General features: G+C 45.2%; 1 protein-coding gene across 3 annotated transcripts in view; it reads left to right on the forward strand.

The window, feature by feature from the left end:
- The window catches only part of LOC118361421 (transmembrane and coiled-coil domains protein 1-like), a 61,600-nt gene that overhangs the window by 41,591 nt on the left and 3,509 nt on the right, over positions 1 to 16,500 (forward strand). The window contains exons 1-4 of one of the 3 annotated variants that reach the window (XM_035741360.2): positions 2,956 to 3,124; positions 4,007 to 4,264; positions 6,737 to 7,434; positions 8,935 to 9,070. In XM_035741360.2, coding sequence (XP_035597253.1) covers positions 3,086 to 3,124; positions 4,007 to 4,264; positions 6,737 to 7,434; positions 8,935 to 9,070 — 1,131 coding nt within the window. In that variant the 5' untranslated portion in view covers positions 2,956 to 3,085. Of the gene's footprint in view, positions 1 to 2,955; positions 3,125 to 4,006; positions 4,265 to 5,320; positions 5,558 to 6,736; positions 7,435 to 8,934; positions 9,071 to 16,500 lie in introns of those variants that run through there. The other 2 variants (XM_035741359.2, XM_052517180.1) reach the window with 2 other exon arrangements.

Raw genomic sequence — 16,500 nt, forward strand, 5'->3', positions numbered from 1 at the left:
AGTTCCTAGTTGTTTTGAATGCGGCAAATCTTTGCTGTGTCCACTGAGCCTTTCTGCCCACCGTGCAACCTCATTGGATAATGCTGGGCAGGCCTTTTTCTAGCTGTCACTCGAATGCGAGGGGCTGAAGCTCATTGGCTAGAACTCAAATTGCTAAGGTGCCGGCCTATGTGGGAGAAAATGTAGGGAAAATGTCTCAGCAGAGCTTCAAGAAAAGAGTGGCTTTCAAACTAGGGATTTCGTAGCTAATTGAGGTAAAACGGTAATTCTGCTCCTAGATTATTCATGTAGACTATGAACTACACATTGACACATCCAGTCCAAAGCAGGAGGTTTCAAAGTCATCATTGTATGATTAGGATTTCACAATTTATATACAGTTGAAGTCGGAGGTTTACATACACTTAGGTTGGAGTCATTAAAACTTGTTTTTCAACCACTCCACACATGTCTTGTTAACAAACTATAGTTTTAGCAAGTCGGTTAGGACATCTACTTTGTGTATGACAAGTAATTTTTCCAACAATTGTTTACAGACCCATTATTCACTTATAATTCACTGTACCACAATTCCAGTGGGTCAGAAGTTCACATACACTAAGTTGACTGTGCTTTTAAACAGCTTGGAAAATAGCAGAAAATTATGTCATGGCTTTAGAAGCTTCTGATCGGCTGTGTACCTGTGGATGTATTTCAAGGCCTACCTTCAAACTCAGTGCCTCTTTGCTTGACATCATGGAAAAGTCAAAAGAAATCAGCCAAAACCTCAGTAAACAAATTGTAGACCTCCACAAGTCTGGTTCATCCATGGGAGCAATTTCCAAACGCCTAAAGGTACCACGTTTATCTGTACAAAAAATAATGCGCAAGTATAAACACCATGCGACCACGCAGCAGTCATACCGCTCAGGAAGGAGACGCTTTCTGTCTCCTAGAGATGAGCGTACTTTAGTGCGAAAAGTGCAAATCGATCCCAGAACAACAGCAAAGGACCCTGTGAAGATGCTGAAGGAAACAGGTACAAAAGTATCTATATCCACAGAAAAACAAGTCCTATATCGACATAACCTGAAAGGCCGCTCAGCAAAGAAGAAGCCACTGCTCCAAAACTGTCATAAAAAAGCCAGACTACGGTTTGCAACTGCACATGGGGACAAAGATCGTACTTTTTTTGGAGAAATGTCTTCTGGTCTGATGAAACAAAAATAGAACTGTTTGGCCATAATGACCATCGTTATGTTTGGAGGAAAAAGGGGGAGGCTTGCAAACCGAAGGACACCATCCCAACTGTAAAAGGTGGCAGCATCATGTTGTGGGGGTGCTTTGCTGCAGGAGGGACTGGTGCATTTCACAAAATAGATGGCATCATGAGGGAGGGAAATTATGGGACATATTGAAGCAACATCTCAAGACATCAGTCAGGAAGTTAAAGCTTGGTTGCAAATGTGTCTTCCAAATGGACAATGACCCCAAGCATACTTCTAAAGTTGTGGCAAAATGGCTTAAGGACAACAAAGTCAAGGTATTGGAGTGGCCATCACAAAACCCTTACTTACCTCAATCAACTTATTGTGGGAAGCTTGTGGAAGGCTCCCTGAAACGTTTGACCCAAGTTAAAAATTTTAAAGGCAATGCTACCAAATACTAATTGAGTGTATGTACATTTCTGACCCACTGGGAATGTAATCAAAGAAATACAAGCTGAAATAAATCATTCTCTCCACTATTATTCTGACATTTCACATTCATAAAACAAAGTGGCGATCCTAACTGACCTAAAACAGGGATTTTCTACTAGGATTAAATGTCAGGAATTGTGAAAAACTGAGTTTAACTACTTGGCTAAGGTGTATGTAAACTTTTGACTTCAACTGTATATATTTTTGATTTAACTAGGCAGGTCAGTTAAGAATTCATTCTTATTTACAATGAAGGCCTACTCCGGCCAAACCCGGACGATGCTGGGCCAATTGTGTGCCGCCCTATGGGACTCCGAATCACTGGCAGATATGATGCAGCCTGGATTCGAACCAGGTAATGTAGTGAAACCTCATGCAGAGATGCAGTGCCTTTGACTGCTGCACCACTTGGGAGCCCAACAATGCCATATTCAAAATAATTGGAGCGTGTGTGTGTGTGTGTGTGTGTGTGTGTGTGTGTGTGTGTGTGTGTGTGTGTGTGCGTGCGTGCGTGCGCGTGCGTGCGTGCGTGCGTGTGTGTGTGTGGCATTCCTGAAACTGTCAGACTGGTTGAGCTTGTCCCGCTGCCACCTTTCTTCAGCCGCTGTTTGGCACAGAGAGAGGCAAAGTTTTGATGTTATCCAATTTACACTCCCAACCACCCTGATTTCTGTACTCTGTTAGTCAGTTTTTCCTCCCTGAATGAATGTCTGTTTTCAGAATGGAAAGATTAAACCCAGATTAAGGAGGGAGTTTTATATAAATAGTTATATGTCCAAGGGTTTTGTTTCTATAAATCCATATCAAGGTCAAAAAGTTGTTTACGGAAAAATTTTCAGATTTTTTCGTTTTGCCCTTTTTTGGAGAACATCCTGTTTCCTCCAGTTTTTTTCTGAGAAACGATTTGCATTGTGCAATACATTTTGATTAATACATATGCAATACATATGATTCATATTCTTGTGTGACAGGTGAAACGAGAACCTTGAGGTGAAAATACATAGTGAAACTATAGGGTTATGCTACTGTGTTCAAAGAACGAATAAATGTTCCTCTTATTTCCACCAAGTTGTTTGAAATAAATAAACATGAACAATACAGAACGCGGGCGGTTTGAAATGTCTCTGACAAGTTTTTTTTTATTACCACAATCGGAACATGAGCGGATAATGATTGACGTTTGAGCACTTCTTGCACTTGGCTCTAGGCGGGATTGCAGGAGGATGATGTCACCAATTTCACGCCGTGGGGAGGGGGTGAGGAGCGTAGGGGAGAGGAGGATAGTCAGGGTTCAGGTACACTAAATCTGTATACATAAATTAGGGGAGTTGGAGTGAGCAAGGGGCGAAGCTCCAGAGCGGGATACATGAATGAAGTCGCCAGACCGACTGAGGGAATAAGGGAACATGGATTGGGAACAAGTACTCCGATTGGAGAATGGCAAGGTGAGAGAGTTTTCGCTGCCTTGCAGTTTCGCTGTCCCTTGTCTTTTTGAAAGTATCAGGTGTCTCTGTATTTTGGAGCATAATGGTTTCAATAGACTGGATTTTAGTTTTCTTACAGCTGTCTCAATTACCGGATGCTGTGGTTTTCTTTTTAATCATGTCATTACAGAGTGGTATATGTCATCAGTTAGTCATATTGTGCCAACAGGTGAGAAATCTGCCAGTTTCCTATTTCCCAACTTTGGCGTGCAAATACTGGCTCTCCCCATCCCTCTTGCTCCTGTCTGTTCGGTGCACTGTAGCATATGCCAGTGTCAGTCTCTGATGCGGAGAATGGCCCCAGGGAAAGTGTTGACACTTAGGTTAGTAAGTAGTGAGCATGGCCCTTGACTTTGTCACTACTGGAGTTGTAGGGCTCAGGGGATTCATGGTTCCCAGTCTATTCTTACTCCTAACTATCATGGAGTGCTAATCGAATACCACATTTCCCATTTTGATTTTGTTTTTTTACACTGGTGCTTGTTTGCAGAAATCAGGTCAATGCCTGAAAAAGCAAAGGTTGTCTGTAGGTAGACCTAATCTGTGAATCAATGTCAACACTGTAATCGCAAATCCGACATCCTGTCATACATGATGTCCTACATTGTACTGGGCACACTAGTGATTAGGTTCAATGATATTATCCACCTCCACTCATGATTAACAATTTGTTACTGATGACAAATGTTTGATTTCCTCTATGGTTTAGCCTGCATGCCATGCTACACAGTCAGTATTGTCTGGGCATATGGAAGGAAATTGGTTATTTTTCAGCCGCTTCCGTTTTTCTGTTTTCTTTGTGGAGCCCATATTGTGATCATGAATTCCCCTCTCCTCCACCAGATTGAGCGGTTGGAGGTGAGTGGCTTAGCTCAGACCCCCCAGGCAGTGTCGTGTGGGGAGGATGGGTCTTTCTCTGGGGGTGATGATGGCACCCCGGACCCCCAGCGCACCAAGCAGGCCATCGCCCAGCTGCAGCAGAAAATCCTGAAGCTCACCGAGCAGATCAAGATTGAGCAGACGGCCAGAGACAACAACGTGGCTGAGTACCTCAAACTGGCAAACAATGCTGACAAGCAGCAGAGTGCCCGCATCAAACAGGTGAGCATTGTTTTATAATCAGAGTTTTTATCGTTTTGATATGAAACACAAAACAGTTGAATGACAATACACCAGACAGATCTACTTTTACTGGATAACAGCACTGCTAAATGATAGAATATATGACTACAATACAGTGCATTTGGAAAGTATTCAGACCCACTCACTTTTTCCACATTTTGTTACGTTACAGCCATATTCTGAAATGGATTAAAAAATATATATATATCTCATCAATCTACAAACAATACCCCATAATGACGAAGCAAAAACAGGTTTTTTTTACAACTTTTTTGTAAAAATATTAAAATAAAAAACAGAAATATCACATTCACATACAGTACCAGTCAAAAGTTTGGAGTGGACACACCTACAGCACTCATCCCAGGGTTTTTCTCTGTTTTTACTATTTTCTACATTGTAGAATAATATCACTATTATTCTACAATGTAGAAAATAGTAAAAAGATATCAAAGATATCAAAACTATGAAATAGCACATATGGAATCATGTAGTAACCAAAAAAAGTGTTAAACAAATCTAAATATATTTTATACTTGAGAATCTTCAAAGTAGCCACCCTTTGCCTTGATGACAGCTTTGCACACTCTTGGCATTCTCTCAACCAGCTTCATGAGGTAGTCACCTGGAATGTGTTACAATTAACAGCTGTGCCTTTGTTAAAAGTTAAGTTATGGAATTTCTTTCCTTCTTAATGTGTTTGAGCCAATCAGATGTGTTGTGACAAGGTAGGGTTGGTATACAGAAGATAGACCAATTCCATGTTATGGCAAGAACAGCTCAAATGAGCAAAGAGAAATGACCGTCCATTACTTTAAGACATGAAGGTCAGTCAATCCGGAAAATTACAAGATCTTTGAAAGTTTGAATGTTTCTTCAAGTGCAGTTCCAAAACCATCAAGTTTCCACCACGGGAAAGGAAGAGCTACCACAGCATTCTGCAGCGATACCCCATCCCATCTGGTTTGCACTTAGTAGGACTATTTTTCGTTTTTCAACAGGACAATGGCCCAACACACCTCCAGGCTGTGTAAGGGCTATTTGACCAAGAAGGAGAGTGATGGAGTACTGCATAAGATGACCTGGCCTCCACAATCACATGACCTCAACCCAATTGAGATGGTTTGGGATGAGTTGGACCGCAGAGTGAAAGAAAAGCAGCCAACAAGTGCTCAGCATATGTGGGAACTCATTCAAGACTGTTGGAAAAGCATTCCAGGTGAAGCTGGTTGAGAGAATGCCAAGAGTGTACAAAGCTGTCATCAAGGCAAGGTTGGCTACTTTGAAGAATTTGTTAAACACTTTTTTGGTTACTACATGATTCCATATGGGGTTTTTCAGAGCTTTCTTGGGTATGACGCGACAAGCTTGGCATACCTATTTTGGGAGCCCCCCTCGTGACAGAGAAAATAAGTTATTTGTTATGGCCCACTAAAGTTAATTTCCTGCAGTTCTGTACATTCTACCATGTGGCTTAGAGAAAATGTTGCAGTTTTAAAGCATGTTTGCTGCAAATCTACTCATTTTGCCATGGGCGGAGAGAATATTTTTACCTTTTATAACTCATTTCATATAATTCTACTACAATTCTACACATTTTGCAATAGGGTGGAGGCAAATGTTTGCAGTTTTTAATATGATAATTGATGATTAATGGGTTATCCCGGTCGGTAATTTGACCATGCTTACTACGTTTAGCTGGCCGCTAGACTAATTTACCACTCTAAAATATCTTTGCTGACATGGGCTAATTGAGTGACTGCTGATGCACAGCCACATTTCCAATTTGCAACTTGTGTATTATATTATTCTAACTCACAACAGTAAGTTGAGATCCTGACTTTGTACCTGCATTTAAAAAATGGTATTGTCCCACGTGTAGATGAAGGGGAGGAGACAGGTTAAATAAGGATTTTAAAGCCTTGAGACAATTGAGACAAGTAAGTTGAGACCCTGACTTTGTACCTGCATTTAAAAAATGGTATTGACCCACGTGTAGATGAAGGGGAGGAGACAGGTTATAAATAAGGATTTAAAGCCTTGAGACAATTGAGACATGGATTGTGTATGTGTGACATTTAGGGCGTGAATGGGAGTGCCTTTAAATGGGGTATGGTAGTAGGTTCCAGGCGCACCGGTTTGTGTCAAGAACTGCAACACTGCTGGGTTTTTCACGAGCAACAATTTCCCATTGTGTATCAAGAATGGTCTACCACCCAAAGGACATCCAGCTAGACACAACTGTGGGAAGCATTGGAGTCAACATGGGCCAGCATCCCTGTGGAACGCTTTCAACACCTTGTAGAGTCCATGCCCAGACAAAATGAGGCTTTTCTGAAGGCAAAAGGAAGGGGGTGCAACTCAATATTAGGAAGATGTTCCTAATGTTTGGTATACTCAGTGTAAATGTCATATTAAACACAGCAATCTAAATGTCCTATATAATTGCAGGTGTTTGAGAAGAAGAACCAGAAGTCAGCCCAGACCATCCAGCAGCTGCAGAGGAAGCTGGAACACTACCACCGCAAGCTGAGGGAGGTGGAGCACAACGGCATCCCTCGCCAGTCCAAGGACGTCCTCAGGGACATGCAGCAGGGCCTAAAGGGTGTGGGAGCAAAGGTCACAGGCTTCAGCGAAGGTGTGGTGGACAGCGTCAAGGGAGGCCTCACCAGCTTCTCCCAGGCCACACACTCTGCTGCCGCCGGGGTCGTCTCCAAGCCACGAGAGATCGCCTCGCTGTTCCGCAACAAGTTTGGCAGCGCCGACAACATCCCCGGGCTGAAGGACTCCTTGGATGATCCGTCATGTGTTGAGGAGGGTTTGATGGGGGCCGGGGGGAGGTCTCTGGGCCTCGCAGGCCACCACCATCTGCAGTCCAGTCCCAAGTACGGTAGCGAGGATGACTGCTCCAGCGCTACCTCAGGGTCGGCAGGGGCCAACAGCACGACTGGGGCCCCCGGAGGCCCCCCCAGCTCCAGGGGGAACACCCTGGAGAGGAGCCAGAGCTCCAGCCTGGACATGCTGCTGCAGGAAGTGCAGGAGCTGAGGGAAGGCCAGGGGAGACTAGAGGAGAGTCTGGAGGTACTTAAGAGCCACTATCAGAGGGACTACACTGTCATCATGCAGACCCTACAGGAGGAACGATTCAGGTACGGAAACAAGAATCACTAAATAACGAGAGAGAGAGAGAGACCTGTATGAAAAACTCCATTCAAAGATGGATAAGGTTAAGGTTAATATTTGAGAGGTTATCTTTAAGTGTTATGGAAGCATGTATGTTTGTTGTAAAGGTAGTGACAGTAAACATAAAGAAACACAGAAATGACAGAAACACCGTAAAGACACTAAAGGAACAGAGGTCTCCATTTAAATATATTTAGGCAAATTAACAGGAGAGAGAGAGAGAAATGTGTTTAGGCAAAAAATACAGACCATCAAAACTGAGGGACCCTAATGAGCTTTGAGCGTGTCTGCTGATGACTATGTTCTCGCAATTAACCACACAGCTATGGTTAAACTACTGTGTTTAAACCTTTGATAAGAGTCTGAAGCATAACTAATGAATAAATGGGTGGACGAATGAATGAGAATACAGCCTGGACTGAAGACTTTGTATTAATCTTTTCATGACTTGTAAATGAACTAAGTCCACTGGTTATTTCACACTGTTTCTGTGTTGAGACTGCTACCTGTATAACTCTTAGAGGAAACTTTACCAAAGAGATCATCAACTAGATTCAGTCGCAGACCGATTTTTTTCTTGAGCGGATGGTCGGAACATACAAATGGCTAGAACAGAATCATTTAAAACATTGCCTACATTTGTATATGATCACATATATATTTCTATTATGCATGGGAATACTTTGGAACAGATTTCTTAAATTAAAATAACTTGGAGCTGATTTCCTGGTGTTTTTTTTGTTCTTTATGTCCAACAATGAGTTTATACTCAGACAACTTGGGTTCTGCGGTAGCTCCTCCTCCTCCCCCTCTCTCTGACTCACCTGTTATGCTTCTATTCTGCTTGATCTGTTGTGTGTGTGCGTGCCGGTGTGGTACCAGAGGGAAGTGTTGTAGATCATATTAAAATGTGAATCTAAACAGGTCAGGTGAGCCATAATGAGATCAGACTGGTGAGGTGATTCACCTAATCACACACACATGCATGCACAGACAAGCACATTATGCATTTATTCACATTTTTCCTGAGACACATTTTGTACGACTGTATTCAAAAATATTCACATTCATATACAGCTCTTTTTTTTGCCTGTTCAGCTTTCCAATACTAATAACACCAATCTTCCTGGTCTCCTCCCTCCTGCTGAGAGTATGTGATTGGTCAGTGTCATCCTGCTGATTATCTGCCATTGGTCAGTCTTATCGACAGACGAGTAAGCATGTGCTAATCAGCTCACAGATAGCCATCAGTCCAGTCAGTTGTCATTTGACCTAAAAGCTCTTTAGGCTCTTTTCCTGGAAAAACTGGAACCTCTGTTTCTCTAAAGTGGCACTCGAGAGAGTGTGTGTTTGTGTGTGCGCGCGTGCGTGCGTGTGTGACTGTCCGCCTCTCTGTATCTCTGTCTGTGTCTATGTTTGCGTGAGCTATTAGACTAACGTTTGTGTCTATATTTGGGTATGTCTAGGTGTGAGCGTCTGGAGGAGCAGCTGAATGATCTGACTGAGCTTCATCAGAATGAGATCCTAAACCTGAAGCAGGAGCTGGCCAGCATGGAGGAGAAGATAGCCTACCAGTCCTACGAGAGAGCCAGAGACTCACAGGTCAATCACACGCACAACCACACACACACACACTGTACACATACACACTGTACACATACACACTGGACACATACAAACTAGATAGCCAGACAATTGTATGATTGTGATTAATTTCACAAACACAATTTCATCTGAAGTCATACAGAAAGGCTTTCAGTTATAAGGAATGAGGATGAGGCACAATAATATTTCTTCTGTGTGTGGGAGTACCAGGTTATTTTACAGTTCACCATTTACCTGGTATTTAATGTGGATGACAATACATGATAATGAATTCATATTTACAGTTGAAGTTGGAAGTTTACATACACCTTAGCCAAATAGATTTAAACTCAGTTTTACACAGTTCCTGACATTTAATCCTAGTAAAAAATCCCTGTCTTAGGTCAGTTAGGATCACCACATTATTTTAAGAATGTGAAATGTCAGAATAATAGTGGAGAGAACGATTTATTTCAGCTTTTATTTCTTTCATCACATTCCCAGTGGGTCAGAAGTTGACATACACTCAATTAGTATTTGGTAGCATTGCCTTTAAATTGTTTATCTTGGATCAAAGGTTTCAGGTAACCTTCCACAAGCTTCCCACAATAAGTTGGGTGAATTTTGGACTATTCCTCCTGACAGAGCTGGTGTAACTGAGTCAGGTTTGTTAGCCTCCTTGCTCACACACGCTTTTTCAGTTCTGCCCACAAATGTTCTATAGGATTGAGGTCATGGCCTTGTGATGGCCACTCCAATACCTTGACTTTGTTGTCCTTAAGCCATTTTGCCACGACTTTGGAAGTATGCTTGGGGTCATTGTCCATTTGGAAGAACCATTTGCGACCAAGCTTCAACTTCCCGACTGATGTCTTGAGATGTTGGTTCAATATATCCACATAATTTTCCTCCCTCATGATGCCATCTATTTTGTGAAGTGCACCCGTCCCTCCTGCAGCAAAGCACCCACACAACATGATCCTGCAACCCCCGTGCTTCACGGCTGGGATGGTGTTCTTCGGCTTGCGAACGTCCCCCTCGCACTTTAGTTCATTAGAACGTGCGTTGAAGATGTCGTTCCCATAGCAACGATTAAAACATTCCCAAACCAGAAACCGTGGATTGATGGCAGCATTCGCGTGAAACTGAAAGCGCGAACCACTGCTTTTAATCAGGGCAAGGTGACTGGAAACATGACCGAATACAAACAGTGTAACTATTCCCTCCGCAAGGGAGGGAGAGAGAGGGGAGAAAGAGGTCAGAGCATAGGGTAGGGCAGTGTGAGCAGAACCAGCGGTGTCGTTTGACTTAGCAAACGAGGATCGGATGTCGTCGACCTTCTTTTCAAAATGGTTGACGAAGTCATCTGCAGAGAGGGAGGAGGGGGACGGCGCGATATACCATCCGAGTAGGGGCAGTGTGGGAAGTGTTGGATGAGAGCGAGAGGGAAAAGGATACAAGGTAGTGGTCGGAGACTTGGAGGGGAGTTGCAATGAGGTTAGTGGAAGAACAGCATCTAGTAAAGATGAGGTCAAGCGTATTGCCTGCCTTGTGAGTAGGGGGGGAAGGTGAGAGGGTGAGGTCAAAAGAGGAGAGGAGTGGATTGAAGGAGGCAGAGAGGAATGAGTCAAAGGTAGACGTGGGGAGGTTAAAGTCGCCCAGAACTGTGAGAGGTGAGCCGTCCTCAGGAAAGGAGCTTATCAAGGCATCAAGCTCATTGATGAACTCTCAGAGGGAACCTGGAGGGCGATAAATGATAAGGATGTTAAGCTTGAAAGGGCTGGTAACTGTGACAGCATGGAATTCAAAGGAGGCGATAGACAGATGGGTAAGGGGAGAAAGAGAGAAAGACCACTTGGGAGAGATGAGGATCCCGGTGCCACCACCCCGCTGACCAGAAGCTCTCGGGTGTGCGAGAACACGTGGGCGGACGAGGAGAGAGCAGTAGGAGTAGCAGTGTTATCTGTGGTGATCCATGTTTCCGTCAGTGCCAAGAAGTCAAGGGACTGGAGGGAGGCATAGGCTGAGATGAACTCTGCCTTGTTGGCCGCAGATCGGCAGTTCCAGAGGCTACCGGAGACCTGGAACTCCACGTGGGTCGTACGCGCTGGGACTACCAGATTAGGGTGGCCGCGGCCACGCGGTGTGGAGCGTTTGTATGGTCTGTGCAGAGAGGAGAGAACAGGGATAGACAGACACATAGTTGACAGGCTACAGAAAAGGCTACGCTAATGCAAGGAGATTGGAATGACAAGTGGACTACACGTCTCGAATGTTCAGAAAGTTAAGCTTACGTAGCAAGAATCTTATTGACTAAAATGATTAAAATGATACAGTACTGCTGAAGTAGGCTAGCTGGCAGTAGCTGCGTTGTTGACACTACACTAATCAAGTCGTTCCGTTGAGTGTTCCGGAGTTCTAAATTGAGCAGCTGCTGAAAAATGAGCTCCTGTATATATTGAGATTTAAATGGTTTTTTAGAGTGAAGTACATCGAAAAAATCAAGAGAAAACTGCAAGACTCAATAGAAGACAAAACAAGGAACAAACCAAAAAAGACCGGCTTTTGAAAAATTAACTATTTTTCATAAAATTGTACAGTTATCTTAGCTAGCTGAATTGCTAGCAGAATTGTTTACTTGTTGCTAAGCAGTTGCTAGGGACTCTCCTGGAAGAAGCTAGCTAGCTTACAAAGAATAACAACAAACAATATCTAGTTAACAGAAGAAAGGAAGACAAAATAAGGACAAAAGAAGGACAGAAGAAAAAGGAAAAGAAAGAGGACAACAAAGTGAAACAGTCAGCACTTCTATTGCAACTTCGTATTTCGTCGTCCTAACATAGTCTACACTGCTATCTGCCCAGCAGCTAGCCAGCTAGCAAACGTCCACCGTCTACCGAATAGCAGCACTGTAGAAACTATTACACTCAACTGAACGACTTGATTAGTGTAGTGTTAGCTAGCTACATAGTTGTCTTTGCTGTCTTCGTATCCAAGATAATTGTGTAGTTTAGCGCGTGTAGTCTTAGAGTGATTATCTTAATTTACCGAGGTTAGCTAGCCAGCTATTTGTCGTCCTTAACATAGGAGACACTGCTAGCTAGCCAACAGCTAGCCAACGTCTACTGAATAGAACTTCCGCACTCAACAACCCGGTCGCATTCCGCTTCGCTCCACAGGTAGTATCACATTTTCATTTCATTTCATTTCATTACAGCACAACGGTTTGATTTGTTTGATCGTAGCTAGCTACATAGCTAGCTACATAGCCGTCTGTGTATCAAAGATAATTGTGTAGTCTAGAGCGATTTTCTAGGTTAGCTAGCCAGCTATTGTCGTTCTTTTAACGCAACGTAACGTAATCAACACTGCTAGCTAGCTAGCTAGCCCCGAATAGCAGCACTGTAGAAACTACTACACTCAACGGAACGACTTGATTAGTGTAGTGTCAACAACGCAGCCACTGCCAGCTAGTCTACAAAGTCAACAACGCAGCCACTGCCAGCTAGCCTACTTCAGCAGTACTGTATCATTTTAATCATTTTAGTCAATAAGATTCTTGCTACGTAAGCTTAACTTTCTGAACATTCGAGACGTGTAGTCCACTTGTCATTGCAATCTCCTTGCATTAGCGTAGCCTCTTCTGTAGCCTGTCAACTATGTGTCTGTCTATCCCTGTTATCTCCTCTCTGCACAGACCATACAAACGCTCCGCACCGCGTGGCCGCGGCCACCCTAATCTGGTGGTCCCAGCGCGCACGACCCACGTGGAGTTCCAGGTCTCCGGTAGCCTCTGGAACTGCCGATCTGCGGCCAACAAGGCAGAGTTCATCTCAGCCTATGCCTCCCTCCAGTCCCTCGACTTCTTGGCACTGACGGAAACATGGATCACCACAGATAACACTGCTACTCCTACTGCTCTCTCTTCGTCCGCCCACGTGTTCTCGCACACCCCGAGAGCTTCTGGTCAGCGGGGTGGTGGCACCGGGATCCTCATCTCTCCCAAGTGGTCATTCTCTCTTTCTCCCCTTACCCATCTGTCTATCGCCTCCTTTGAATTTCATGCTGTCACGGTTACCAGCCCTTTCAAGCTTAACATCCTTATCATTTATCGCCCTCCAGGTCCCCTCGGAGAGTTCATCAATGAGCTTGATGTCTTGATAAGCTCCTTTCCTGAGGACGGCTCACCTCTCACAGTTCTGGGCGACTTTAACCTCCCCACGTCTACCTTTGACTCATTCCTCTCTGCCTCCTTCTTTCCACTCCTTTCCTCTTTTGACCTCACCTCTCACCTTCCCCCCTACTCACAAGGCAGGCAATACGCTCGACCTCATCTTTACTAGATGCTGTTCTTCCACTAACCTCATTGCAACTCCCTCCAAGTCTCCGACCACTACCTTGTATCCTTTTCCCTCTCGCTCTCATCCAACACTTCCCACACTGCCCCTACTCGGATGGTATCGCGCCGTCCCAACCTTCGCTCTCTCTCCCCCGCTACTCTCTCCTCTTCCATCCTATCATCTCTTCCCTCTGCTCAAACCTTCTCCAACCTATCTCCTGATTCTGCCTCCTCAACCCTCCTCTCCTCCCTTTCTGCATCCTTTGACTCTCTATGTCCCCTATCTTCCAGGCCGGCTCGGTCCTCCCCTCCCGCTCCGTGGCTCGACGACTCATTGCGAGCTCACAGAACAGGGCTCCGGGCAGCCGAGCGGAAATGGAGGAAAACTCGCCTCCCTGCGGACCTGGCATCCTTTCGCTCCCTCCTCTCTACATTTTCCTCCTCTGTCTCTGCTGCTAAAGCCACTTTCTACCACTCTAAATTCCAAGCATCTGCCTCTAACCCTAGGAAGCTCTTTGCCACCTTCTCCTCCCTCCTGAATCCTCCCCCCCTCCTCCCTCTCTGCAGATGACTTCGTCAACCATTTTGAAAAGAAGGTCGACGACATCCGATCCTCGTTTGCTAAGTCAAACGACACCGCTGGTTCTGCTCACACTACCCTACCCTGTGCTCTGACCTCTTTCTCCCTCTCTCTCCAGATGAAATCTCGCGTCTTGTGACGGCCGGCCGCCCAACAACCTGCCCGCTCGACCCTATCCCCTCCTCGCTTCTCCAGACCATTTCCGGAGACCTTCTCCCTTACCTCACCTCGCTCATCAACTCATCCCTGACCGCTGGCTACGTCCCTTCCGTCTTCAAGAGAGCGAGAGTTGCACCCCTTCTGAAAAAACCTACACTCGATCCCTCCGATGTCAACAACTACAGACCAGTATCCCTTCTTTCTTTTCTCTCCAAAACTCTTGAACGTGCCGTCCTTGGCCAGCTCTCCCGCTATCTCTCTCAGAATGACCTTCTTGATCCAAATCAGTCAGGTTTCAAGACTAGTCATTCAACTGAGACTGCTCTTCTCTGTATCACGGAGGCGCTCCGCACCGCTAAAGCTAACTCTCTCTCCTCTGCTCTCATCCTTCTAGACCTATCGGCTGCCTTCGATACTGTGAACCATCAGATCCTCCTCTCCATCCTCTCCGAGTTGGGCATCTCCGGCGCGGCCCACGCTTGGATTGCGTCCTACCTGACAGGTCGCTCCTACCAGGTGGCGTGGCGAGAATCTGTCTCCTCACCACGCGCTCTCACCACTGGTGTCCCCAGGGCTCTGTTCTAGGCCCTCTCCTATTCTCGCTATACACCAAGTCACTTGGCTCTGTCATAACCTCACATGGTCTCTCCTATCATTGCTATGCAGACGACACACAATTAATCTTCTCCTTTCCTCCTTCTGATGACCAGGTGGTGAATCGCATCTCTGCATGTCTGGCAGACATATCAGTGTGGATGACGGATCACCACCTCAAGCTGAACCTCGGCAAGACGGAGCTGCTCTTCCTCCCGGGAAGGACTGCCCGTTCCATGATCTCGCCATCACGGTTGACAACTCCATTGTGTCCTCCTCCCAGAGCGCTAAGAACCTTGGCGTGATCCTGGACAACACCCTGTCGTTCTCAACTAACATCAAGGCGGTGGCCCGTTCCTGTAGGTTCATGCTCTACAACATCCGCAGAGTACGACCCTGCCTCACACAGGAAGCGGCGCAGGTCCTAATCCAGGCACTTGTCATCTCCCGTCTGGATTACTGCAACTCGCTGTTGGCTGGGCTCCCTGCCTGTGCCATTAAACCCCTACAACTCATCCAGAACGCCGCAGCCCGTCTGGTGTTCAACCTTCCCAAGTTCTCTCACGTCACCCCGCTCCTCCGCTCTCTCCACTGGCTTCCAGTTGAAGCTCGCATCCGCTACAAGACCATGGTGCTTGCCTACGGAGCTGTGAGGGGAACGGCACCTCAGTACCTCCAGGCTCTGATCAGGCCCTACACCCAAACAAGGGCACTGCGTTCATCCACCTCTGGCCTGCTCGCCTCCCTACCACTGAGGAAGTACAGTTCCCGCTCAGCCCAGTCAAAACTGTTCGCTGCTCTGGCTCCCCAATGGTGGAACACACTCCCTCACGACGCCAGGACAGCGGAGTCAATCACCACCTTCCGGAGACACCTGAAACCCCACCTCTTTAAGGAATACCTAGGATAGGATAAAGTAATCCTTCTCACCCCCCTTAAAAGATTTAGATGCACTATTGTAAAGTGGCTGTTCCACTGGATGTCATAAGGTGAATGCACCAATTTGTAAGTCGCTCTGGATAAGAGCGTCTGCTAAATGACTTAAATGTAAATAATGTAAATGAGTGTAATAGTTTCTACAGTGCTACTATTCGGGGCTAGCTGGCTAGCTAGCAGTGTTGTTTACGTTACGTTGCGTTAAAAGAACGACAATAGCTGGCTAGCTAACCTAGGAAATCGCTCTAGACTACACAATTATCTTTAAAACAAAGACGGCTATGTAGCTAGCTATGTAGCTAGCTACGATCAAACAAATCAAACCGTTGTACTGTAATGAAATGAAATGAAAATGTGATACTACCTGACTGGTGATTGAATTCGAATCAGTAGACGTGTGGTGACGTTGGCTAGCTGTTAGCTGTTAGCTGTTGGCTAGCTAGCAGAGTCTCCTACGTTAAGGACGACAAATAGCTGGCTAGCGAACCTCAGTGAATTAAGATAATCACTCCAAGACTACACACACTAAACTACACAATTATCTTGGAAACAAAGACAGCTATGTAGCTAGCTAACACTAAACTAATCAAGTCGTTCAGTTGAGTGAATAGCACTACAGTGATGCTAATCTGTATGCGTTAGCTAGCGTTTGCTAGCTCCTGGGCGAATAGCAGTGAAGGCTACGTTAGGGCGACGAAATACGATAATTATGCAATTATCTCTGATACAAGGACGGCTATGTAGCTAGCTAAGAAGAATTGCTAAGATTAGACAAATCAACCGTTGTACTATAATGAAATGTAATGAAAAAGTTATACAACCTGCAGAGCGAAGTGCGAA

The sequence above is a fragment of the Oncorhynchus keta genome, unplaced genomic scaffold, assembly GCF_023373465.1.
Source record: "Oncorhynchus keta strain PuntledgeMale-10-30-2019 unplaced genomic scaffold, Oket_V2 Un_scaffold_584_pilon_pilon, whole genome shotgun sequence".
Classification (NCBI taxonomy): domain Eukaryota; kingdom Metazoa; phylum Chordata; class Actinopteri; order Salmoniformes; family Salmonidae; genus Oncorhynchus; species Oncorhynchus keta.